The following is a 27,885-nucleotide window of genomic DNA, read 5'->3' as shown; positions in this document are numbered from 1 at the left end:
AGGAGCTATAAGCTTTTCTTCCCATGGAGTGGGGCCCATACCTTGTGCATTATTGGGGTCATGGTTGTAATTGGTTAATTCTTTGATTTTAAAAAAAGTATTCTAATTTGTTCTTTCAGGGGTTTTGTGGTATGTTTTGGGTTTTTGAATTTCTCTTCAGAACATGTAGAAGTGCATATTTAAAGTTCTTTGGCACAGCTGATCATTGCTCTGATCCTGTGAGTGGGCTTCTGCCTGTCAGCAGTTTAAAAATATGAGCATTGATTGTTAGCTTAAATTCCGATGTGCTATCTCATAGTTGCTATCATTTAATTGTATCTTTAAAATTAAGTATCCTGTGCCAATATTGTAGCCATTACTGTTATGACAACAGCCTTTTTAGTGAGGAAATTTGTAGGCTTGTGTTTGAATGCAACATTAGGTTTTAACTGACTTCCAAAGATGATCTGCAGCTTTTCCTTTATTACACTTGTCAGTGTGCTGCCAATACTGCAAGGATATTTATAGTCCCATTTCTGTATTCTAGAAACTGAAGAAAGGACAGAAGGTTTTGTCCAAATAATCCTGAGATAAAAGGCTCAGTAGTCAGGAAAAGCAAGACTGCAGAGACTTTTAGTGGCCATTTGAATACTCTAAATAAACCTTTCCTCTGAGTTCTGAGAGAATGGCACCTCTGTTGCAAGGCTCCATCTGATGCTGCTTTCCATGAACTTTTTAGTATTGCCCAACTTCAGGACTGATGGCAAACTTGCCATTTGTGGATAGGTGGTGACCACGAACTTTACTCCAAGGAGATGGATGGATGGATGGATGGATGGATGGATGGATGGATGGATGGATGGATGGATGGATGGATGGATGGATGGATGGATGTCACTGAGCAGTTCTCTTCTGAAGGAGCCCATTAACATCCTTAGAACCATCTCTGCAGCAGAGGAGTGACCAGTATGCTGTAGTTTTCAGCTCCATTCACTTCTGTTGCTTTTGGAAATTGTGAATGAGCCCATTTTACAAGTGCTCCCTTCTGTTTGCAGTTATTATAATATAAAATAGGGGTTTAAGCATAAAACTCTTGAAACATGAATTTACAGTATTTTTATGACAACTGACTGACAATTTACAGCAGGCTAAGGGTATTGGTGGTTTTCTGGGTTCTAAGTAGGCAACAAAGTAGAGGATGGTGATTTTTCTAGGCTGATTATGTCTAGATCTCATAATCTTTTTTTCATGTGTATTTACTAAGGCAAAAAGACCGAATACCACTTAAAAATAATCCTTTTAATATATTTGCTTTAAAATGGATCTGCTCATTAACGATTATATTGTGTGTACACATATCTATCTGAAATTTTATTTACTTGCATGTTGAAGGACAGCATCTCCTTTGTTTGCTCTTATAATTACATATAATGTTAGACCATTTTACAAGCATTGCAAATTTGGTGTGTTTACTCTGTAACTTTTAAACTTTTTGCTTGGGCTGTAAGAGATCTTAAACAGACAATATATATGTTACTGCCACATTTGATAATTAAATTAATCTTCAGAATTCTAGCAACTTTATGTACATTTCTAATGCCTGTTCAAACTTTATCAACCCCATATTTACAGAGAGTGATAAGCCACGAACAGGAACAGGTGAACCAGTTTTAAGTTTGCACTACAGTACAGAAGGAACGACTACAAGCACAATAAAACTGGACTTCACTGATGAGTGGTAAGAACAAATTAATTTTGGTTTTGACTAGTTCATGATTAGCACATATCAATAACACTTGTCTAGCATAGCTGTAAATTATTTTTCCTGTGGTTTATGTCTATTTTAAGTGTATCTACACAATTTGAAATGGCTGTAGTCTTAATGCATTCAGAACATAAGATAGATGTACCTTAATGTGAAATTTATACAAGAGACTTCTTTTTTGTGTATTTACTGTGAATCTCTATAATTACATAATTATTCTGCAAGTGAGTCTTTCTGTGACTCAGTTCCTGAATTGTAAACACTGAAATTGCCACATTTAGCCACTCTTAAGTGCTGTGGCTGTAGACACAGCACATGCACCTTGCTCACAGTTTGGGAGCTTTAAATACTGATTTTTCCTCCAATATCCAGGAAACTTTGAAAAAATTAGTTTTGCTGTGATACTTTTATGTAATTCTGCAGTTAGTCAGCAAATTCCATGGAGTTTGGTGGTGGGTAGTGTGGTGTGGGTAGTGAGAGGAAGAAGCATTTTCTGGTAGGACAAAGTTGCAAGTCATTGTCAGTTCAGAGGCTGACTAAAAACATTGTGCTGAAGAGTGGAGCAACAGGAGCAGGATGCAATTCCATCTGACAAAATGATGCAATTGAGAACAAATAACTCCCTAATCTGAGAATTGGAAGTTGTGAGAATGAAATAGAGGAAGACATGTAAATCCTACAAGTCAAAAAAATATTTTACTGTTTAGGCTGTGATTAGATTTATAGAGAGATGGGACATAAAATGGCAAAAATCTTCCACCTGGTGTCTAGCAGTACCTTCTTGTCTGGCCATTCAGAAGCAATGCTGAACATTCTGGATTTAGAAGAAATACTGAAAGGGCTAACAAAAACTTCCCTACAGCTTCCAAATCCAGTACAGCAACGAATACACAGAACATTGCTCATCAAGAGGAGTAAGAGCTCTGATTTAACATAAGACATAAAATTCCTGAAGTCTAGACTGAATTCTCAAGAATCCCAACTAAGCATGATCTGTGCTGCTTCTAGCAATGTAGCATATTAAATATTTGCTAATAACATACACAAGTCAGAAGAGTATACTCTAAAGTATTGAGAATCATGCTTATAATTGCCTTTTTCTCTGCTTTTGTCCAATGACTTGCCTGAGTTTTAGGCCACATCACATAAGAGAGCTCAGCAATAAGACTGCATTTCCTGCAAGTCTTTGCTAGAGAGTCTAAAAACATGAATTTCAATGACATTAAGGACAACATTTTACATATTTCCTGAGGATTCATTTTCCATATTGTAAAGGGAAAATGGTGTCCCACAATAATTATCTAAACATGAATGGGGAGTAAATGTCAAATACCAGCTTATAGTGAATCTTGAGAAATAACAAAACTTTGAGAACTGAAAGTCCATACCTTGAAAGGTACAGGAATGATAATTATTGGTGAAGGACATAGTGATGAGACTTTTATCTGAATCATATTTTTTAATTGAGTGGGATAGCATTATTTATTAGTGCTCAGTTGATAGCTCATACCTCTAATAAGATGATCTCTGATTATTTAAACATCTAAAAAGTGTGCAAATAGTGAAATACAGCAAATTCTTTGGAGTTCTTAAAGTATTTGGAAAAGCAATGATGACATTCTTTAAAGGTAAAAAAAAGGAAGGAGAGAGCAAGGTTCTGTGATGCAGAGGAATTGTGTGGGATACGTGGCAATGGACACAATAAAAAGGAATTTTGAAATTGCTCTGAATTGATTGTAGCTGATGACAGGAGCTCTCACTTTACTGCAGTGAGATAGACAATGTTGGTCAAGCTGTGCTGTTGCAATGATCTTATTTATTTCTTTATTTATTTGTGTGTTTATTTATTTATTTATTTATTTATTTATTTGTGTGTTTACATGATCCTAAATTATTTTATTTTTCCATGTTATGTTTCCAGGAGTAGCATAAATTCAAGCTCTAGAGGGAGTGGAAGTCATTGCAAAACTGAAGGCCAAGAAGACTCTGTAAAAACAAAAGCTTTGGATGAATCAGGGCCTGATGGGGAAGAAACAAGTAAGAAACATTGGGATTTCTAATGCTAAGGCAAAAATTCTGCCCTCCTATGTCCCTGACTCCCATTGCCATAATAAAGCATGAATTTTTTAGGAAAGAAGACATTAACCTGAGATAGCTGTAATAAATATAAACATTGACTTACCTTGTCTTTAGTTCTAAAAACATTATTCTTCTTAGGGGATATTGTGCCTTGATTTGTATAGGAAAATAAACAACTGCACTTTGCAGTCATAAATGAGTGACATTTCTTTCAAGCTTTCACTGTGTTTTATTAAATGTGTTGTCTTGCTCAGTTCATTGCCAAAAGGGCAGTCAAGTCAAATGACTACTTCCAGAGAAATAAAAAAAAAAAATCCCTTTTAATAGACCGGTAACTTCATTTGTCTTCAGAAATAATAGTTAGTGTCTGCATTAAGAGTACAAATGCTATTTTTGCTGCTTAAGTCCTCATAGCATAGGCTGTTAAAACATTCAGGAACAAGAAATGATTACATTTTTCTTAGTGTGTTGACCTGGTCAACTAGATAGGTTTATATATACTGATTTTTATGTGACTGATAGCTGAGATTTCAGTAGAGACATTGACTTTGGAGTTGCTTGCTTGGATTGGTTTCTTCTAGGAGTGCTGGTGTCATTTAAACTTGCTTACATTATAGATGTGCATCTAATTGAAATCATGTGGTTTACCATTAAATTGCTTAATTTAGGGGTTCCTGATGAATCTCTCAAGGAAGATGCAAGTGCTGAAGAGCTGAAAAATACAGATGAAGCTGCAGAAACAACAGAAGCAAGTAGGTTTCTGTACATAGCAAGTATGTATCTGTAGTCCTTCAAGTAGTTATAGGAGAAAGTGGAGAATGAAATATTAACTCAGTTTGCATAATTTAACTTTGCTGACCATTTCTAAAATAGGTTATAGTTGTTATTGTGACTTGTTTTCCCCAATATTTGCTTTTCAGCAGTATCAGATGAACCTGCTTCTGAGCACTCCGGAACTGAAGCAGAAAAAGCCGGCCCCAGTGCTGATGCTGTCTGTGGGAACACAGAGGAAGAAGCCTCCTGTGAGCAGGGGGCACAGCAAGCCGTTTGCAGCCAGAGCAGTGACCCCAGTGGCACCAGCCCTCTGGCCAGCGAGGAGCCTCAGTCCCAGCCGGAATCCTCGGGGCTGGCGGCTCCCGACGACGCCTCCACCAGGAGCTCGGCGCTGCAGGAAACCGACGACAGCGACGACGACCCTGTCCTCATCCCCGGGGCCAGGTATCGAGGAGGCCCTGGCCACAGGTGAGGCCAATACCTGTCTCTGCTTGGAAAAATGCTTCTTGCTTTGTTTTTCCTTTCTCTTTTCTTGATTATTGCTTTGAATGAAAGATCGAGAAACTCAGCCCTCATATCCTTGAAGCTGTTCTTTGACAACTGGCCAAGAGCTCGATGGCTGAGTGTAATTTGCCTATGTGTAAGATATGTACAGCTGCATTTCCCCTGCAAGCCAGGAAGGCTCTTGCAGATCTAATTCCTGCTTATGCTGATCTCTTGCCTGCTGAATACCTCGGTGCTAAGTATTTGCAGTTTATTTGTTATTATTCTCCCTCTAGTCATAAGTGTAGAAAGTTCATAAATTTGGGGACATGGACCTACATTTTCTTTAGTTATACTTTAGGTGCTCTTATTCTGGCAAAGCAAGAGCTTTTAACTGCTCTTGTGTAGCAATGGTGTGTTTGTAGTACATATATTAAAACTCATGTGTTCAATTTTTCATTCTTCTTTTTCTCTGAAAGAGAAACTGTAATCCTTTTCCTTTTGTTGGTTATTAAATATTACTATGTATGTCAGTTAAAAAAAAGGTAGGCTGGCTGTTACCATGAATAAAAGATGCATTTAGTAAGCTTTGTGCTTTTTTATATGAAGAGCTGTACATAGTTGTTTGATCATTCAGTAAACTGAACCCTCAATTTGCTATTGTTGGTTTAATACCTTTCTTCACTAATTTCAAAACTATAAAATTATTTAAGCAACATTTCTGTTGTTAGACTTCATACAATACCTTTTTACTAGCTTTAGATGTAATTTAACCTCATGTCACATACCTTTGCTTTACTCCTGTTCAAAGACATTGCTATTAATTTCTTATGCTGGCAATGAAGATTCTTCACAGGAATTTACAATATGTATTCATTAGGAAATCAGGAAGAATTTAATAGCTATTTCTAGAGAAGGTTTTGAATAATTTGCAGTTAAAATAGAAATGGTAAGCCAGCACGTTGTCAGTAGTGGAAAAAAGAACAGTCAGTGGTTGTTTATTACAAAGCACAAGTAATTCTGCTCACTAAATGACAGTTTTTATGAAGAAGCCAATATACACAGATTCTGTGTTAACCCATTAACTTTCCATGCAGTACTAAGTATTTGTAGGCAGATATGGAATGGCAGAAATATTTTCCCCTGCAGAGCAAATGTTCATTATGATCCAGTGATTGAAGAGCAAGCTGTGAAAAGCCCTGCAATTTTAATCCCATCTCCATTTTCAAGCAGGATTCATAGCTTCTCTTCATGCACCATGTTGTCTCTACAATGTAATAGTTTCTGTTGCAATGTGATAAGAATTACACTTCCAGGTATCACACAGCTGTTACCATTTCCCACTTGTGGGGACATCCTAAATGAAGTTACAATTTATCTGACATGCTTCCTTTCCTCTCTGTGCAGTGAGATTTTTTCCTGTAACAGTTTAAATTTATCTCCTAGGAAAGATCATTCAGCCAAATGAATGATATCATTAAAATCCTTTATGCAGTCCCCTGCTCCCTTATTCTCCCCCCAAATAAAATTTGAAAAAAAGTTGCTTTGTAGTCAGTGTTGGTTTAGGATTTCCTGCAGGCTTTCATTGCTCAGGTTTGATACCTGACCAGATCATTTTGTTCTGCTTTTGTGTGTGTGGAAGCAGTGAAGTTCTCCAGTTTAGCTACTGAGCATTATATTCCCTCCTATTCTTCAGGTTTCAGGAGTTTCCAAATGCAGTCTGAGATATTAAGGAAAAGTAAGACATCCTGTATATGCTCAAAGGAATGTGGATTTCCAGAAAGGAAGCAGACACTGATGGTCCTAAAAGCTATAGCTCTAAGCCCTCTTAGTATTTACATCTCCTATTAGAGTGAAAGGAACTGGAAGTTCTCTCTAGTAGTACTATGGCAGTTGTTATAGCCTAAAATCCCTTTCACAAACTGATCAAATTTATATAAAATCCCCCATGTCCCTTAATGAGTAGGAAGCTAACTCAAAGCATTGCTGCTACCTTGGGTATACATGAACTAAAATTGGTCATTTTGTTCTGTGCTAACATTCTGTTTTGATTGAAATAATTTTTTACACCCAGTGCTCATCATTGAATGGTGTTCATCCTGTCCATTTTCAGGTTTTGTCTCCTTAGACTGAGTGCCAAATTTTTCTCACTCTTAGCAGTAAAAATTCATGGGTTTCCTGCCATCATGCTGGTTTCTGTCTCCTCTTCATGTTTCACTTTTTGCCTGAATGTGGTAGCCCAGCCCCCTGCACTGTTTGGGTTTTGCTGGAGTAATTCTGTGGTTGTTACTTTTGGTCTAGAGAGGATTCTCAGAGCACAATGAGCTGGGGCTGTGCCCTCCTCCTCTCTTGCCTGTCACTGTTCCAGTGAGGGCTTGTGGTCAGACAGAAGCTCTGCACCCTGCACTCTTCCCTACTTTGTTATTCCATAATTAATCAGTGTTCCCTTTCACCAGAAGGAAGCTTCAGGTGTATAACTCAATTTTATACTGCTGATTTTCTTTTTCTCAAGGCCCTACAGTCCCCTCTATTAATAAGTTCCCCACCCTCAATGTGCTGCATGATTCCATTCCTACACCCTGCTCAAGGACCAGTAGCAATACTGGCACAAAATTGCCTGCAGGTCTGGAGCTCTACTCCTCCAGGATGCTTTCTGTAGGCTTCTTTTCTCTTTCCTCACTCAGTAAATTGTGTTATCTAACAATTCCTTTACTAAATCTCATTTTTTTCGAGTTTATCTAATGCTTTACTTTCCAATGCGTCATCTTATAAGATAATTAATGGCAATAATATCTGAGTAATAAAGTAGATTTTTTTTTTCTCAGTAGAATACTTAAGGGGAGCTGCTTTGGTCTTTTTTGTTGTAGGTTTGGTTTTGCTGTGTTTTATTTTTTTTTTCTGAAGAAGAAAGACTAGCCTGCAATAATCTACCTTTTGTGAACATATTTTATGTAATGAAGGAAAAAAGTTTCATTTTTCTATAGGACAAAAAATTTTTAAAAGACTGTTGTAGCCTTCTGAGACAGAATGCAAAAAAAATGTTTGACTAATAAGGCTTTTCCAATATGTAGCATTATTGGCTTTGTCTACAATCAATTTGTTTTTCTTTAGGCTGTGTTTTCTCATAAACCGAATAGCTCTTGTTTACATTGAGCAGAATGCTCTACAGGTTGAGAAATTCAGATAAAGGAATCTGCCTGAGTCATTTTTCCACTGTGAAGTACAGTTTTCTCCACTGAAAAAGAAGGGTGGATTTCTGATTCTGTACTCTGAAAATCATGATCTGTAGCTTCCTCTTAAGGAAAAAAAGTGGCAGAAATACCCTTCTGATAGCTCTGTTAAACAGAGCTCTAAATAAATTGAGAACTTCCTGCTGCATCTCACCTTATTTTTACTAAGATGGATGTAGATTTCAGATTTACTAAAAAAGATTGTTTATTTTGCAAATCTAATTGTACAAGGCTTCCATTATTTGAATATTATTTGTAGTTGTAATGTTTTCAAGCTGAGGGTTTGATCTTTTTCTCAAACAATCTCATATTGTGCATACTTATAAATCTCAAAACATAATGAGGATAGGTGGTTTCTCACCAACTAACCTGGAACTGAGCTATCAGGAAGGACTGGGCAAAGTCTGCACTTGCTTTAATATTTTGAAAAAGACTTTAAATAGTAGCAGCAAAATGTGGAGAAACACCATGATCCTTTGATTGACTAAGTCAGCTGAATGTTGACTAGGAGTCAGCTAGGAAGAGTTTTGACACAGAAGAACATTTCTTTAAAATAAATAATTGAGAATGTGACATCTGATATTTTGCAACAGCATTTCTGTAGCCACTGAATATCACTGTAGGAATGGTCTTCACAAGTGACTAGAAGAAATTAAGCAGTTATTTCATTTTTTCATGTTGTTGGGCCAGTCAATGCATGCTCTTTTTAACAAAATGGATAAGGAAGTGCACAGAATATTTTAAAATGAAAAAAAAAAATTAAAACCTTTTCTGTACAGCAGAGCAGTTTAGCCAGATACTCACCAGAGTAAATAACCTCCTGTGCATTTTAGGGAATCCCCAGGAAAAGGTGCCTTCTCTGACAAATAAGACAGCATATGCAGGTCTTTCAGTCTGGACATATGCAAGGGCATTTCTCCTTTAAAACTTTCTGGACCCACTATGTTTAGTTCAAAAAGAGGGTGGTATCTTGTATTCTGTGGGAGGGGAGAAAAAAAAAATCTGTGCAAAATGTTCTTCATACACAGAGAGTGCAGTTTTTAATGGATTGATCTTAATTTTTACAAATTAGTCAAAACAGCTCTCTGAGGGCTGATTTCCTACTTAAATGACTGAATTAATTTTGTTTGGACTTTGAAGTTGATCTGGGGGCGGAGGCTAAGCCTGGAAAAAGCTACAACTAGCTTTAACTAAGGTTAAAATTAAAGAAGTACAAATGTAAAATGGAAATGATGATACAGCTGCTGTGATCTATGAAGACTTACTGCATTTTATAACTTTGTGTACTGTTATATAATCTGAATACTATTTTTGCTGAAATACAAGTAGTCTCATATACTGACTCATACACTGGGAAGGAGCCTTCTCAGTTGGAATTCATAGAGCACATTTTGTAAGAGATGCTAACCTTTGAAAAACATGGTACCTAGCATTTGTGAATGACTTCAGTTGTTATTCCCTTTACTAGATATAATATCAGAGGAACAGCGATAGGTGATAGAATAATGAGGTAATTAATTATTTTATTCCTTCCCTCCTCCTTTTTATTGCCATATATTGGATTTATCAGGTTCTGGTTTTTCATATCTAACTGGCATTTTAAGAATTGCTGTACTTCAAATGCTATGAATTACAGAGCATATTGCTTGAGTTATATTTAGCTGCATGTGTTGCATGGAAATTGAAAAGAAATGATAGTGTATACATTTTACAACCTATTAACATTTTTATCGTGTGCCATAGAAATTAATGGAATTTGAAAAGTGTGTAGCTTGTGAAAAGAAATATTCCTTTTTTTTAATTGAGCTGCTGAGGAACGACTTATATTTGCATGGGCTACTGCTGACTTGCTTTGTCTGGTAGTAGAGAACATCCAGTTCTGGACAAAAATATAAGACTACCTGGATCAAAAACCATTTATATTTTTTGCCTGAACAAGGTTATGGAACTAAGCATGATTATTAGAGCTATATTGGGTAATACACATTTAGAAAGATAGATGCTAAATTTTACACAATATTGCTTTTAATGAAGTTAAATGAAAAAAAAATCACTTGATCTCATATTCTTCATTGAAATACTTGAGGGAAGCAGTTGTAAGAACATATGAGGCAACTTGGGTAATTGTGTTTGGCCACATGCTGTAAGAGGGAGAAACTCTCTGCTGTGATTCCAGCCAGAGGCCATCTAGAAGGGAAATGGCCCAAAGTTGTTACAATGATGAAAATGAACATCTTGGCTTTCTGTGGCTGAAAAGGCAAAGGTGCAGGATGAGGTTCCATAAAGGACTGAGCCTGAGTCTTCTATTTTAAATGCCTCCAGGAAAATGGTGCAGATCTGTATTTCTTTGTCTTATATTTTCATCTTAGCTGCAATTGGAATACCTGGATTTAACTCGTCAGCTTTCTTAGAGGTTCAGGAATCTTTGCTGTTTGTACTCGAAATTTTACAGTAGGCATTCTTTATATATTCAGCATGCTTACCAAGGAGTTCTTTAGCTCTTCAGCACAGCCCAGGGGAATATTAGTTTCATATTGCTATAAATTTAATATAAAATAAATGATGCATTCAGCATAGAATGTTTTATCAGTCTTTTTTCTCTGCTTTTCATCATCATTCATCAGCATATCAGGTGAAATTTTTTAAATCTATTGTAACTGAGAATAGTTTAAACATTGATTGTGTTTGAAAGCTGGGAAATTACCTAGGAGAGCATTACAGTAAACATTTGGTTTTGTATGATCAACAGTGAAATAACTTGGGCTTTAGGGGTAGTGTCAGTATGCTGTTAACAGGATGGTTTTGCCTTTGGTACTGAGCTGTCTTAATGCTTGAAATTTGACAGCAGCAGTAAATCTCTTCCACAGGTTCAGAGGCTCCTAAAGGAATTAATCAGTATCAGAAATATAATCAAATGTTGGCATTTAGTCAAGGAATCTATTTTAATATGGTGGTATATTTCCAAAGACAAGCCTTTGGAATTCTTGGGCAGATCAGTGGTAGCTGGCAAGTGAATTCCTTTTTACAGGATCAATGAAGAAATGCCAGACCTGGATCAAAGTTTGCTGCAGTGGTTTAGATGCACACACAAATAATATCAGGATCATGCAATGCCCTGAGTTGGAAGGGACCCACAACTGAGTCTAGGAATCCCACCAGGAATTCCCCAAGAATCCCACCACGTGCCTGAGAGCATTGTCCAAATGACCATAAGGCACTGGAGAAATAACACCTAAGTTAATGGTTATAAGCCTTAGGTTCTCTGCAATTGTTTTGTATAGGGAAAACAGTGCAAAAGAGAAGGTGGCAACAAGAGTGGATAAAAAATAAGATGTTAAAATCAGAGAGCTCAAGAGAAGGAATCAGGGTTTGTGGTCCTCAGCACTGGTCCAGTGGAAGATGTCTCTGTCCCTGGCAGGGGCTTGGGGGATAATCTTTAAGGTCTCTTCCAGCCCAAAGCTGTCTACTATGAAAAATAGACCATGTTTGTCTGTGTGTGAGTACATTTGGTAACTTGGGAAGTGAAAAAAATCCTCAGTACTGAAGGAATCAATAGTAAGCTCAATTCTCAGTGCAGAGCTGAGACAAGAGGGATGGAGCAAGGAAGCAGGGAGACATGATCTCTGCACCCAGCTGAGCTCAGGAGACTGACCATTATCAGGCTGGATAATGGTGTTTGGAAGAAGCAGGGTTATCTCAGGTACCAAATGAGTTTTATGGCAGCCACTACATTATTGTCCTTTAACAAACGAACCAGATATTTAATTGTGCAAATTGTACAGATTCTTGTTTTGAAAAAAATTCTCATTATGCTTCAGAACTTCTAAATATACAGAAAACACCCTCTGTGACAACTTATATATTTTAAGACTTAGCTTATGTGTATACATATTTTCCATTTTTCTCCATTTATAATATGGATCAGTTTGCATCACAGGATTTTTGTGGGTTTGTTTTTTTGTTTGTCTATCTTAAACCTATTTTTAACTAAAAAAATATGTCTGCACTTCTGAATCCCTTTTCCACTCATCTCTGTCTTAATTTAAATGGACTTTTGATAATTAATTACAACTATTAACTTGGAGGACTTTAAACCTGGCTGATCATAAGAGGAAAAGCAGTGCTCTGTGAATACTTCCTAGAGCTGTACCCATTGATGGGGTTGCCTGAGGAGTGCCAACACAATGTGCATAAATTCCATTCTCTGACATTCTGTGCTTGGAAGAGCAGTGTGGAAGGGAAGCAGCAGCTCTCAGCCAGGCTCAGCTCAAGCTGACCTCAGAACAGCTCAAATTGCACAGCACACTTCTGTACCCACTGATGCTCCAAGTGATGAGGCTGCTTCTGTGTTTGTGTTGGCAAAGACGGGAATTGCTCATCACAAATACAAATGAAAACAGCTATGTCAGATTTTAAAATTCTTGTGCGTGTATGACTTAAAAATAATTACAGAAAATCTGTAGTTGTCAATAAGTAATATCTCTCAGAGAGAAGGCTTTTTCCTGTAATGTTCTATGTTCTGAAATGTCACTAAATTGGGCTCATATTTATGTTTTCTGGAGCAGACTTGCCTCTGCCATGTTCTTGCTTTCTCCAGGGCTCAATCCCAGTATGACAGCTGTGTGTGCTTGGCTGCCTTCTCCCTGGTGAAGGTAATCATTGGCTTCCAAGATAACTAAATAGAAATCCACTCCTGCCTTTTAAAATGAGGCCCCAAATGAGGAGGTTAAATTCAGAGCTCCATTTAGTTGAAAGACAGTTTTAACCAAAATTGCTTCTGTGCTTCTGCTCTTATTTAAAAATGCATGATTCTGATTGCTGAGTAGTACTGAGGTTTTTTTGTAATGTCTGCATATTTCAGCCTAGGGAAATGGAGAGGAGAAGATCAATTTTCATAGAGATGTTTGGATGAAAAATTGTGCAAGAAACTACTTTGCTTTACCAATTAGCAACTTTAATATTATCTTCTAATCCCAAGACCTGTTACTGCTGTCCAGCAAGTAACCCTTCTGATACAGCTGGACAAGTCTACTGCTCTCTCAGTCCTAATGATATTTAACTTCCCAGCCTCTTCACTGCACATCTTTAATTAATTTAGGTAAATAAATGCACCAAAATTACAAAAAGGAATCACAGTAAATGATAGATGCTTTTACTTTCTCACACAAACCCCATCTTTTTTTAAAAGGAAGTAAAACCCAAATCTGCACAAATAATGGTTTGAAGTTTCTGTAAGTGTTTGATGCAGCCTGTCACCCTTTTACCTTTATGTAGAAGGAAACTGGTGAGGAGAATAACTCAGTGATCTTGAAAGCACAGTAGATAAAAACATAGGCTTCTTTTTTTACCCCTCTGTTGTATGAAGATGTTGTGAAGAACCCTCTTAAATCTGTTGAAGATTAAAGTTGAAACTCGGCATATTAGAAGGAATAACTAAAAAATATAGTGTGTTTATTTACTGTAGTATAAAAAAGATGAACGAGGAAATTGTCTGGGGATTGAAAGGATAGAAAACTCTCACAAAGGAAGTAGTAGTCTACTTTTTCTGGTGCTGTTTGCTAGGCAAACATCTAAGAAATGTATTATAATAAATAGCACACTGTTAAATGGATCTATTGGCTGGTGCTTTCAAAAATCTTCTGGTTTCTATAAAAAAAGTATTAAAATTTATTTTGAAAGCTTAGCTGTATTAGGTGATCTGTCTTAGTAAAACAGTGTGTGGTTTGTTGGTTTATTTGTTTTTATAGTAAATAAATTTGCATTAATGACTTACATTCCTTCTCCTTCTTTGCTTAGCTGTAGCATAACATTTATTTCACCTTAACTTTTTGGTGCAACTTTCTCCTGTGGCAAAAAATGGACAAAAATCTAATCAGATCACGGGCTGAGAGAACTAGTGATGAGATAGATCTGGTGGGGGTTTTTTCTGGAGTAGAGGACTTGTTGCTGGGGTCTCCAGGATCAGTGACTAAAACACTGGAAAAGATTACTTAAAAACAAATTCAGGCTACTTTCTGGCAGCAGTGTAGTGAGGTTCTTGGATCCATTTAATTTTTAGGATCATATAAATTGCTGTAATAGTTTCACTCCTTGCATTCTGCTAAAATCTGTACCTGCTTCCTCTTGAGAGTGACATTCCCCTTGGACTTTGTTCAGGACCTCAAAAGCTAATAATGGCAAGGAATGACAGAAGAAAAAGAACTGAGATGTGACTGTCTGGTCATAGCTGAATTATGGGGATCTGCAAACTGAACAACTAAACAGGAAAAATTTGACACCAAGGTCTTTTCACAGATTAATAAAATTATAAGTTCCTGGAATTAAACGTTCACAAAACAAATTGTATAATTTGGCTTTTGTTTTTTCCTCTGTTATTTTGGGAAATCTCCAGCTGTAAACTTTACTGCTAACATATGGGATAGGTGCTCCAATAATTGATCTCAAATATCTTTTCCTTAGTAGGAACTTCCTAAAAGCTGTCTAAATCTTGAGTCATCATAGAGAAGTATTGACAAGAAATACATTGGACAAAATCTTATGAGAAACCAAATCACACTGAGACACACATTAGATCCTTAATGGTTTTTTAAAATTAAACTTCTGTTCTGGCATAGATTTTTTTAAAATTTTTTTTGATCTTATAAAAAACCAAATCATTCTGAGAGACACATTGGATCCTTAATGGCTTTTTAAAATTTAAAAACTTCTGTTCTGGCATAGATTTTTTTTTTCACTTCAGAATTTTGCTACCTCGGTATAGGTGGAGGATGAAAATAAAATAGCATGTGAATTTTGCCAGCAGCTGAAGTTTGTTCTACAGAGGGGGAATAAAACCTGGCATCACTTGACATTCCACTGTCTTGCATGCTATTCTTGTTGTACGCCAGGATGGAAAAATTCACGTCTGTAATTTTACAGTTGGGATTATGCTGATGTCTGTGTCAAACTCATGGAGAATGTGGTGGAGTGCCTAATGCTGATGTTTGGGAGCCCCTTGCAGTGCCTGGGCAGGGGCTCTCAGTGCTGCTCTCTCTGGATTCACAGACGATCTGCTGTGGCCCGCATCCAGGAGCTCTTCAGGAGGAGGAAGGAGAGGAAGGAGATGGAGGAGCTGGAGACGCTGAATATCAGGCGGCCCCTGATAAAGATGGTTTACAAAGGGCACCGCAACTCCCGCACCATGGTACAGCCTCTGGGGCTTGGGGGCTGGGGCTTCATGGGCTCACCCAGGGCAGCTGCGCCTGCTGGCCTTGCCAGAAAGGGTCTGGGGATTCTCTGTAAGCGCTCTGGCTTCTGTGCTCACTTAGAAGGCACAGAATTGGCTCTGTGAAAATAAAAATTAGTGTGACCCGTGTCACTGTGAAAGGCATTGAAATACTCCTGAGTTTAAGACTCTCTCCCCTTAACATCTGTTGAAATTTGGGGTATTTTTCTTCTTTTTCATTTTCTCTCTCAGCTTATGTGGCATAAAATGTGCCTACCTTCCAAATTATGATTTAATCCTCACTTTCTCTTCCAAGCTGTTCAAAATTATTATTTAATCTTTCAATTTGAAGAGCCTGGAAGGGAAAGTGAGGATCAAATTGGAGTTTTGAAGAACCTTAACATCTCTGAATTAAAAAAAGGAAGGAGTGCTAGTTATTAAATTATAATTTAGCTACTAGATGCCTCGTCTGATTCAAACAAAATCCTGTATTTTAAGAAAAACGCAGTTATTGTGTTCGTAAAGCAATGGTACATGAAAAACAGATGCTACTTTCCTTGCTATTTCTTCTGTCTGGTTTTTGCAATATTTTGAACATGTGAAGTTCTGAGTTCTAGGTGGTATTTTGCAGAAATAGCTGGTGTGTTATTTTGCAGCTGATGTGAGGAGTAGTCCCTTTACCCCCAAAAAGCCATTTTCTAGGTTTTGTGTGAATAGCTTTGATTACACTGGGAAAAATGCTCGACTAAATACCTATTTCAGTCTACATAAGCAACGGGGTTTAGAATACACTTTGATTAATGACAAGGAGTTTTGCACTGTATTTCAGAAATGTATTTGCATTGATCAAACCCTGATTAGTTTAAAAGTCCTGGCATCAGGCACTTTGTGGTTAAAAGATACTAAAAGTGAGTTCATCTAAGGCTTAATTCAGTTTCTGCATAATTGTTAATATCCAGATTATTTAACAGATTTTGTTGTTTGGTTTCTTGGGGATGTGGGTTGGTCTTTTTACTTTTGTTTCACACAAGCACCTATGGCAAGGAATGCACAGAATAAAAGAAAATGTAATTTTGTTTTCCCTGTTGGTCTCTATGGTTGCAAACTTCTTTTTGATCTGCTGGTTTGAGTAATGCCCTCATTCCTGCAAGGGAAGAGCTAATGATTTTTCCCTTTCAAATTTATGAAGGAGACAGCTTAAAAAAGCTTTGTTTCCACACACCTGAGCAGCCCAGGGATAAAGTTGTGTTGTCAATTATATGAACCATTTATATATATGTATATAATTTTTACATGTACATACATATATATGGGTGTGTGTATATGCATATATAGTGAATTAAGGTTATGCAAGCAAATGGAATGATTCTGGTTCTTCCTTACTTTTAAAAACTTAATTTGGCAATCTTACATTTTTTATAGTCCTGCTTTTAAAACAGTGACTTTTAGAAATGTTTGAAAACCACAATTTTTAAATGTAAATTTCAGTTCTGTTCATTTCTGGGGTGCTAAAATTAGGCTTTATGAGTATTGAGAAGTATGAGTAAGAGAATACACAGGACACAGGAAGAGATCATGATTGAAAATTAAAGTAGAAAATTAATTTTTTTATTCTTGGGGATAATCTAGATGTAACAGGATAATGAAAATACGTATTAAAAGGAGCTATAAGACAAAAGCTGCTGAAAGATTAATACATCAGAATTCATTACAGGAATGCAGCTTCTCTGGTTTATTTTTAGACATCAGGATGACTTTATTGCACTGACTGCAGTCATTGGGACATATTCTATAGACAAAGATCTACCAAGCCTGAAATTTAAAACTGGGCATACTAATGCTGGAAATAAACCACATATTTCTAACAGCATAAGGGTTCAACTTACCAATGAATCTGTATCAAGGTAGCTGAGGCAAAGCACAGAGCGAGGCAACATCTCTGCCCTTCTCTTCAGGGCATTTTCTGATGGAAGTCTGCCAAAAGAAACGTAAGGATCCAGGCATGGCCCTCTTTAGAGCCTTACCTGGAAAACAATTCGTAGCAGGATTCTGTGTAAATAGTCTCAAACTCAAAATTCTGTCCCTTATGCTGGAGTTACTCCTAAATGCCAAACTGAACTTCCAGCATTAGAAAGGCTCTGTGTGAATCCAAGCTGCTGCCCAGGCAGCTCCTGCTTGTACAGGTACCTCTCTTGCCCCTTGTATGTCAATTAAAAGAGTTTGTAGGAGGTACTGCTGGCTCTCAAAATAACAATTCCACACACAAGGCTACACTTCAGCCTTCCAGGCTTGTTCCTGCAGCACAAACACCAGGGTGTTGTGGAGCTCTCAGCTCACATCTCGTGTCTGTGACTGAGTTTTCTGGCTGTTGTTGAAGCAATGTCCCTTCTCCTTCTGCCACCCCATCAAGCCTCTCACCTGTAGAGAACACGGGATAGCATTTCACAATGGTTATTTTTATATTATTTATATCATTTCACAATGGTTATTTTGAGGTCCTATGCTGAGTAAAACCAGAAGGGATTTCTGAGGAAGGTTTCACAAGCTTCTGTCTTATCTCCTGTTTCTCTGTAGTGGAAAATCCCCCCCAGGGATTAGCCTTTCACAAACTTTAACTTGGCCAAACTTTTCCTAAAAATTCCTTTGCATACCGCTGACTCCAGTATAATTTCTGTGACTTTAGAAAGTGATGGATCTGCTGACATTTATTTTCATACTGTTCAGTCTGCCCCAACTCCTCTCTCCTTTTTTTTTTTCCCTGTTTGCAGCTACTTTGCTCTGGAAATCTAAACCTTTCTGAACTCTCATGAACTCTCATTTTTTAAATCACTCTTCTTTAAATGTTTCCTTTAAAATTTCTTCAATTTCATTTCTGCATGGGCTGAGCTTTCCTTCAGCAGCACTGTTAGTGCAGACAGAGGAGTGTGCTCTTTTCACTGGCTGGGTCTTACAAAGTTTTGCTTTTCTTGCAGATAAAGGAAGCCAACTTTTGGGGATCCAACTTTGTCATGAGTGGCTCAGACTGTGGCCACATTTTCATCTGGGACCGCCACACTGCTGAGCACCTCATGCTGCTGGAGGCTGACAACCACGTGGTGAACTGCCTGCAGCCTCACCCCTTTGACCCCAGTAAGAGCAGCATCCTCACACTCTGCACATGCAGCTTATCTGCACTAGAGCATTTCAGGCTTAAACTCTGTCTCAACTGAGCAATGCAATGATTAATGAGATGTTGTTCATATTTCCCTATATAATTCAGATAATAGTGCTTTTAATTTTGCCTCTTACTAATGACCTTTGGCCCTTAAATCCCTCCTTATGCAAAAATTTATTGAAATCAAACTACTCCTGGCACAGAATTTATAGAAATACTGTCAGATGTAATAAGAAGAATCTCAATTTTTTGCTGCCCTCAACACATAAAATGTTTTCTATGACACTAATGAGGGAAATATAGGGTTGTTGAAATGCCAGCAATACTTGGAAATTATATTGGAATCTGGTCTCTACTTGGCTCTATTCAAAAAATACAGTGGAAGTGGGTGTGTCCCTCACACTGGCATTGTGAGATTAGAGTAATTAATAAAATTCATAGAAATCCTACTAAGTTGTGTTTAGAGGAAATCCTTCATAGAAAAGATGGACCAAAGCAGTAGAAGGAATCACATGTAGCTGGGAAATCTGAACCATCCTCTAGCCTCTGACACAGTCAGAGAAAGTATTTGTGGTTTGTTTGGTTTTTTTTTCACAGCTTACCTGGATGTATAGTAAGAGTCAGCTATTAGTAAAATAGCAAGTAAATGTTATAATAATACTATAAGAGGCTGGGGGTTTTTCAAACAGTTTGGGGGAACATGGAATACTGTCCTACATAGGGTAAGCCTTGACCTTTTAACTTTTTTATTGAAATTGACTTCTTGTACATGTCCTGAGTTGGATACTTCCTTTGGAAGCACCTTTCAAAGTGCCCTGTAGCTTTGCTGATGTCTTGTTGAACTGTGTCACACTCTGAAGGTGTCACTAAGAGAGCTCATCCTCCTTATAGGACAGTTACTCTTGTTCAGCTTCCCAGTTACTGAGAGCTTTCTATGGAATTTTAATTCCTCCGTTGGCTTTTGTGCAATGATCTAGAGAATGTTCTGCAAATTTTCATATTTTTCATACTTTATTTATAACAACATCCATTGAATCTTTATATTTAAGTATCAAATAAATTTACATTAAATTCACTGAAATTATCAAAGCTACATTTGAAATTATCTTGGTTCTGCCTTTGTACTGGGTCTACAAATTCTAAAGCTTTGTTATTAATGCATATACTTATCAGCAGAAATGGATCAGTAGTGGCTGGGTTTGCTCTTACTTTTTGCTTCTATCTTTTATATATTTTGGTGATTTTTTTCAAATTTAAAGCAGGGGGCTCTTGATGTTTGCATTTGTTTTCTTCATATCTATATAGATAGATTCAAAAACAATCTATGTAGCAGACCTCATGTGGAGACTTGGTAATTACAAGCTCTGTTCAGCATGAGATCTGACATTTGCAAATAAGTGCTTCAAGTGAAATATTTTTCTCCCATTTAAGAGCAGAAAATACCAATAAACATAACACATGTAATTTAGAATAACTGGTTTTTACTTCTAGTTCTGGCCTCTTCGGGTATTGATTATGATATAAAAATTTGGTCACCACTGGAAGAATCCAAGATTTTTAACAGAAAACTTGCAGATGAGGTAAGAGCCTTTCCTCCTTTTTCATGGTAATGTTTTATCTTTAATTCTATAAAAGCCTTTGGTACAAATTACTGATCTTGAATTAGCAGAGTTATTTAATATTCAACAAATGAGCTACAAATAAAAAGCTGCCCTTCAGAACAGCTGACTTTTATATCCTTGGCACTTTGCATTTCCTCAGCTCTCCTAGAAATTATATAACATGATCTGCTATTATGTACATGAAAGGAGTTGGAAGAAGTGTGAACACTCAGATATAGATGGAAAACTGGCAGGAATTAATAAATGAACATAGTGCCTGTCTCTAAACAAATAAATGAAGGAAATAAACTGAAGGTAATACAAAGATATACAGAACAGCACAGAGTACAAAAATCAATCCTATTAAATATTCAGTGGCATAAAAGGGGCTTAAAGGTTAAGATTGCACATGGGAACTTCATGGAATAAAGCAAACATTGCAAGCCCAATCAGTTATAAAAGTCCAATGTGAAGTTATGTAACTCATTATTTTCATGTTGCCCTCAGAGCAATAACTCGATATAGCAACTGGCCTGGGGTGACCATATAGCTGACTGCTGAATAATCATATTTGAGTGATTTACATAACACAATGTATCAAAATGTTACATGGTTTTCTGTAAATAATATTATAGGACAGATTTGGTTATGGGGTGGTCAGGTTGGGGGCTTTTTTTGTGAAATCTCTTAGGCACTACAGATAGAGAAGACTGGGGATTTTTAAATAATTTAATTACTCTGTAGTAATGCTAAATATATTTTCAACAAAGAGGAACACACAACCCTTAGCCACCCCACATCCCTTGAAAAACCCCAAACCTTCCACTTGTGAGTTTTGAACCTATCCCATTATTTTAGCACTGAGCGAAGAGACCCTTCCTTGCATATTGTGTGACAGCTTTAGTCATGACATGTTTTGGAGCCTTTGGGGTTTAGAAGTATTACTAAATATAAATGTGGGCTAAAATTAATTATTGTACTTTAGTTCCCTTCCTTTATTTCTAATAATTGCAAATTATTTAGACGTTTAGTTATGTTTTCTGTAATAGAAAATGTAGAACTTTCAGAAGAATTGACTGCAGCATAACAAAACCATGGTTTTTGTTTTTTAATTTATTCCCTGTATTGACATACCTATGTAGGGGACAGGAGATGTTCAGAGCAATAAAATAGTTCTCACCATGTTAAGTTTGGCTGGAACAAGTGTCCAACGTACCTGAACTGAATTTTCCAGAGAAGGGGGAGGGTCTGAGGAGAAAACACAGTGTTTGAGGGAAGTTCCATATAGATACAGAAATGTATTTAAAATTGAGAAGGGGCCATGACCTTAGTGAATAGGGAAAAACAGTGGGAATAAGAAAAAACCTCTGAATGGAGACAAAGCCTCAGCACCAGGTTGTCAGGGGGGTTATTGATGATGTACTGGAGAGATATGGGGTGACAGAGGAATAAAGAGCAGCCTGCTGCCTTCTCAGTTTGCTTCTGTTAGGGAGGGATCAGCTGTGCCAAGTGCCTGGCAAACAGGTGAGAATGACAGGAAAGAGGTGGGAAGGGAGAAGAAACTGCAAACATTTGCAAGAACATGTTCCTCACAAGAGGAGCAGGCTTGAAGAGCCTCCGAGAGAACAAGAATTTCATTATTTTCCTGTCTTACAGCAGCTGATCTGGGAGCAAAGACTGAAAAATGGTCATAACTTGTCTCCATCTAAAGAAATTCTTGTGCTTAATGATAACAAAAGAATCTAGTCTAAAAGCTGACTGGGATTACCTACAGTGTGGGATTAAAATTTATGGAGGAAGAAAGAAGGATGGCAAGGAACTACCATGAGGAAGGAATGAGGGAAGAGAAATAAAAGTATTCATTAGTGGATTTTTTTTCCTTGAAAATGAGACAGTAGGAGCTGGCTCTTTCAAGTCATTTAGAGGCAAGCTGTAGCTCTGTTTACAAAGAATTATGGAGCTAAAGAATGTTCCTGAAGTGGGATAGAAATGGCTTGTGTTCCTTGGATTTTCTCCAAAAGTTTCAAGCAGCATGAAGGTAGGAGTTGAGGGTAACCTCATCTCTTTTCCTTCCCACATTCTTGGCCAGCACTGGTGCTAGAACTTTGTTCTCTACAACAGTTGCCATCTGGAAACAGCTCTTTCTATCATCAATCTGCTTTACTTCATGAAAGATTTCCGAAGTTTTTCTTAGTCACTCATCTTAGTATCTGCCATGCATGTGGACAACGGAACCACGATCTTACTGGAATATTCTTTAGACAGATAACTGGACACCTGCAGGCAGAGTCCACTGGCTGATTTTTCTTACCCCAGAAAACAGTATTCAATAGCAATTATTAAAATAATGCTCCCTTATGGTAATTTTGGTTTCTGTTTGCACAGAAACTTTGTATCTACAAACCCCTATCAATGCAGTATAATTCTGTGTTAATTTCTGATGCTGGTTTTTTCCTTTCCCTGCCTCCAGGTTATAACTCGTAATGAATTGATGCTGGAAGAGACCAGAAACACCATCACTGTTCCAGCTTCCTTCATGCTACGAATGTTGGCTTCGTTGAATCACATAAGAGCAGGTGAGAGACTTCTGAAGAGCTTGTCCACAGCACTGGTCTATGAAATAGCAGGTTGGTTGGGAAATCATCAAGACCTTAGCTGGCTGTGGCTGTACTTGGGGTTGGTGAGAAGATTCATGGGTTGTTCAAAGTGCTCTTAATACTTAGGAATTGCTTCTTTGGTGTGAGACTTGCTACATCTTTACAGCTGTTATTTTTTATCTCAAAAAAAAAGAGCAAAATATGATTTTTGATGTTGAAAAATACTCTCTTTAGGAGTCATCTTTTCAGTGAGTATGATGGGAAAACTGTTGGGGAGGACTGGAATGAACTGTAAGATAAAGTGGCTGTGATTGTGGGAGTTGTCATGGGGTGAAGGAAGGTGTGAAGATTCAGGACTGTGAGAGGCATTGCTGAGGCTGCTGGCAGCTGCTCCCAGGGCAGCAGGATGTCCCTCCAGTTCCCATGGGGCTGAAAGTGGTGATAAGAGCGTTGCATGGAAGAACATCACTGGGAACTGGACGTTGGTGCTGGAGAAGCCAAGTGCAGTGCGTTAACCCTGAAGATGGAGGACAGTGGAGAGACATCACACACTGTGTAGGAAGCAAGGAGATGAAGTTTTGGGAGGCTGGCATGGCATATGGGGCAAAAACCTACCAGACCTGTAGATGAAGGTGAAAGTGATGGGAAATAGTGATTATGGGGACTCTGGCTGAGCAGAGCAGTGGCTTGCAGTGGTGAGGTGTGGAGGAAGCTGTGCCTGGTGGCAGCTGCTGCTCCTCTCTCACCTCTGGCTGCTCTGGGAGCCCTGGGAGCCAGGAGGGTGCCATGTGTCCAGCCCAGTGCTGCACCTCCGTGCCCCTGTGTTTCCTTCAGTTGTCCTTCTCTCTTCTGAGTGAAATGCTAAAAGAACTGCCCAACACTTCAGCTACAACATTTCAGCAAAAATCTATTACGGCTGGGTGGAGTGTTTCTAAACCTGACTCAAGCATGTTGCTTGAGTGAGTGATTGGTCTTGAGCCAGTCATGTTCCCTCACACATTTCTGTATTTGCTCTTATCTAATTATTTACATCCAAAGGCACTTTTTCTGATGTATTGAAGTGACAGGCAGATTCCCCAGTTTCTGGACTATTCACATTTCTAACTGTAGCTATTGTAGTTTCAGCTCCCCAGCACAGCCCTTCTGTCCCTTGTAGTCACCATCTCATTTTAATGTTATACTTGCATTCATCTTTTCTGTGCTGACAGCCAGTCAGCAGCTACAAGGTTTTTCCTTTTGTACACAGATTTTGCTTTCATGCCTGGAAATCCTTAAAGGCATTTCTCCTTTTCTCCTTTCTTGTGGTAACATTTCTACCCACTCTCTGCTGTAAGTGCACACAGACTTTCTTCTACCCTTAAACCCACAGCTATATCCCATTGTGTAATAGTCTAGGGAGACAGTATGTAATAAATATTTACCAGAAAAAGAAAATTTTTCAAGCTCTTTTTACTAAATCTGTGTTTTGCAGACCGATTGGAAGGTGACAGATCAGAAGGATCTGGCCAGGAAAATGAAAATGAAGATGAAGAGTAACCAACAGTTGTGTGTGAGCACCTGGAAGTCAATGAAATTTGTATAAGACATTAATTATATTTTTCCTTACAGAGCTTTAGTGCAATTCTGAGGTATTGCTTTTGGATAACCTAACCTTTTTTTTTTTTTTTTGAATGACTGTGTGCATGACTTGGGGAGAGTGTGCAAGTTAAAATAAACAAAAATGTTTTTAAAATGTTTTGCCATGTATGAGGGGTGCTAGAAGATGCCAAGTGCAATATTTTCCTTAAACAGCAAATGTGAGAGCTTGGATCAATGTTTTAAAGTAACTTTCATGATAGTAAAAACGTTGGTTCAAATAAATTTCTATACCTGCTGTTTGCATGTTTGTTGCTTTCTAATTAAAAGATTTGGTTGTTTTAAGTAGTTTTCTGGTTTTTCTTTGTGCAGCAATTGGTTTATCACCTTGTAATTACGACCCCATTGCTGCCTTTGCAGTATTTGTATTCTTTCTTACAGTGTTTGTGAAGTAACAAACACAATTATTTCTTGCAGTGAGCACTGGGGACTTTTAAGACCCTGTGTCTCTTGATTCTTGCATTTCCCACACTTATGTAGGCAAAAATTCTCTATCCCTCAGTTGTATAATGTCACTTCCCATTCCCTGTGCTTGGGTCTGTAATGCTGTGAAATAGTTGGATTTCACTGATAGATCTGTGAGTCTGCCTTTGCAACAGCAGCAGGTACATCTTAATTTCCACTGGATTTAGGGAACATGAATTTAAAAATTCCTGTGCATTGTTTCCTAGGAGTAATTATCTGGGAAGGCTGTTCAGTCTGTTTTATGGGCTTTACCCTTCCTCCACAGATTTCTGGATGGCATTGGGGAAGAGAAAGTGAAGGAAGGAAGGTGGAGCAGTGGCAAGAGCTGTTTGCTTAATGGCAGTTCTTGCCAAGGATGGCAGATGTTAAGAGGCTTCACTGGGGAATACAGAATGCTGGGAAGAATTCTCAATCAGGGGGATGAGGGTACTGGAGGCTTCATTACCCTGCTGACATTAAAATACACATTCATCACACAAGCTGCACAAACTTTGCTGACATCAACAAAAGGAATTCCCCACACTAAATTAAAAAGAACATTAGCACAACATCCTGATTCACAGTGCAGGCAGGCTGAAGGGACATGGGGAAGGGATATAAAGGGAAAACTAAAACAACTGAAAGAGAGAAAGAGAACTTTGTGAGGGAGGAGAAGTGGGAATTGTATGGAACTCATCTGGCAGTAACACTGAAGATATTCCCTTGGGCAAAGGAAAAATAACATAAGGGGAGAGGAAATGTGTGAGGAGATGGATAAGGGTGGCTGGGTGGTTTCCTTGTTTGTTTTAAAGGAGCAGTTAAGAAATCATTGAAAGTGATGCAGTGAGGAGAATTTGGCAAAGGAGAAAATAACTGTTGAGGAAAGAGGATTTTGGAGTCAGAGGGTGCTGAGAAGAATGGACACCTCAAACGCTGGAGTGCTGTGAAACCCAGGAAACATCACATCCTGAGGAGGTCAGTGCAACACAGAGAGGATGGAGATCTGCTATGTGTTTGATGTTTACCTAGCATCAGCAAGGGAGAGGAGAAAATGTCAAGGTAAGATGCTTGTTTGTTAAGGAAATGGAGTGAGAGGAACAGCTAATATGGATATCTGTCTTTTCTGCTGGAATAAGTGGCCCTTCTGTGGGAGAAGGGAGCATAACTGTAATTTTTTTCTCATGAGATAACATTTTAGTCAAGCATGTTCAGATCAGTAAGAAATGAAAGAATATTTTATGACTTTGTGGTGGATCTGTTTGGAAAGGGATGAACACAAGGGTTTAGCACTATTCAAACCTTGCTGCTCATAGCAGTGCACTGAGCAATGTTTTTCTATCACATGTAAATTAAGCTTGAATTTTTATAACACGGGTTCTGCTCTCATGAGATTTAAAAGAACTATACAGGAAATGTCTGAAATGTTTAGTGTATAGATAAAATAGGATTGTCTGCTCCACTGCTGGGGCTCCTGAGCAATTTTGTGAATGAAATAGAGTAACACAATGCTAATGCAGTTGGGTTCTCTGTAGTTGATTTTTGAGGTAATTTCTTCCAAAATTAGCCCTGGTGTTTCTACAGAAGCCTGACTCTTCTTATTTAGAAATTATTAGTTTTCTGCCTTGAAAATAAATTCTTCCTCAAGTAAATATATGGAGAGGATAGCTTTGTCTTCCCCAGAGAGGTTTAATAAATCACTGTGGATATCTTTCTAAAAATAAAAAAGCTGCTTCTGCCACTTTTGCTTTACTTATCGCAATTGCCAGCAAAGAGCATACCAACAGCAATAATCTTGTCTTTTTTTTTCCCACAGTTCCCCAGTAGGAACATTATTCCCAAAATGTCTCTTATTTATTCAAAAGCTAAATATTAGCTTTAATTCCTGATGCACAGCTGCGTGTTTACTGATTAAAAGGAGGATTTAATCTCAATAAGGGAAAAAATGTAATATCTGGAGATTTTTTCAAATTTCACTGAAGCTTTTCAGGCACTTTTTCTAAAATGAAGATATCTACAGTGTTTGGGTTGGCTTCTTTTTTTTTTTTAATTAACATTTATGTAATGGGCTAAATCTGAGTTCCTAGAACCATACAATAATAGGAGCTGTTGGCAGAAATGGGAAATATTGGCAATTCCTGAGTTTGCAGCTGCAAAAGAATATTGGAAAATGTTATGCAAATGTGCAGAGAAGTTAATCAAAGCAATAAGCCATCCCAAAGCCTCACAACTGGAGAAGGAAATTTCTGCTTGGGGTCTGGTTTCAGGCGGGGGCTCAGAGGTGGGTGGTGCTGCTGGAGCTCCCTCTAGTGCCCCATTCCTGCTGCACTTGGACATATCCAAAACGTTTATTGTCTAATAGAAGCCCAAATTTGATGGACAGGGTGGTGATAAGGATACAGGGAGCACCTTCTCCTGCTGTGAGGATTGCACATGCACTTCAGCACTGTCATTGTTTGTGTGCTGGGAAGAGCAAGGGTTCAGGTGTCACTGCTCACTTCTAGGAAGGATATTCTTAACACAATTGCAAAGATCAAAAGCAACTTCTCTGATATGTTGCTACAATTCCTGGTAAATAATTTGGTGTCTTGAAGCCTGGGCAGATGGTCCCTGTAGGACACAATCTCCTTCAAATGACAAAGATGCTGAGCTTGTTCAAACCACTCTGAGTTCTGCTCTTTGTGCCTCCCCTGATGCAGGCAGGACAAGGTTTGTTGAAGGCATCCAGCATCACTTGGATTGTGCATTTTTCTTACCTAAGCAGTAGATAAATGTTGCAGTAGGCTACTGTGTACACCTTTAACTCTTTGAAAATATCCCAGATGATGTTTTTGAGGAAGAAATTGCAGAAGTAAATGTTTAATAAGGGTTTCACTGGCCTTGCACCAACAAAATAACCACCGAGTGTGTGTGGTTATGTGCAGGGGATGAATACACTGAGGG

At 38.0% G+C, this 27,885-nt stretch overlaps 1 protein-coding gene across 5 annotated transcripts in view; it reads left to right on the top strand.

Moving 5' to 3' along the window:
* Positions 1–24,786, top strand: part of DCAF6 (DDB1 and CUL4 associated factor 6) — a 73,248-nt gene extending 48,462 nt beyond the window's left edge. For 4 of the 5 annotated variants that reach the window (XM_066571881.1, XM_066571886.1, XM_066571883.1 and 1 more), the window contains 9 exons: positions 1,612–1,717; positions 3,666–3,781; positions 4,492–4,575; positions 4,744–5,065; positions 15,355–15,493; positions 18,487–18,643; positions 20,160–20,248; positions 22,740–22,845; positions 24,338–24,786. In XM_066571881.1, coding sequence (XP_066427978.1) covers positions 1,612–1,717; positions 3,666–3,781; positions 4,492–4,575; positions 4,744–5,065; positions 15,355–15,493; positions 18,487–18,643; positions 20,160–20,248; positions 22,740–22,845; positions 24,338–24,402 — 1,184 coding nt within the window. In that variant the 3' untranslated portion in view covers positions 24,403–24,786. The remainder of the gene's footprint in view (positions 1–1,611; positions 1,718–3,665; positions 3,782–4,491; positions 4,576–4,743; positions 5,066–15,354; positions 15,494–18,486; positions 18,644–20,159; positions 20,249–22,739; positions 22,846–24,337) is intronic. The other variant, XM_066571882.1, reaches the window with a different exon arrangement.
* The last annotated feature ends 3,099 nt before the right edge of the window (positions 24,787–27,885 follow it).

This window comes from Molothrus aeneus, chromosome 2 (genome assembly GCF_037042795.1).
Source record: "Molothrus aeneus isolate 106 chromosome 2, BPBGC_Maene_1.0, whole genome shotgun sequence".
Taxonomy (NCBI): domain Eukaryota; kingdom Metazoa; phylum Chordata; class Aves; order Passeriformes; family Icteridae; genus Molothrus; species Molothrus aeneus.
Note: the sequence above shows the minus strand (reverse complement) of the source record. Positions and strands in the feature narration are given on the sequence as shown.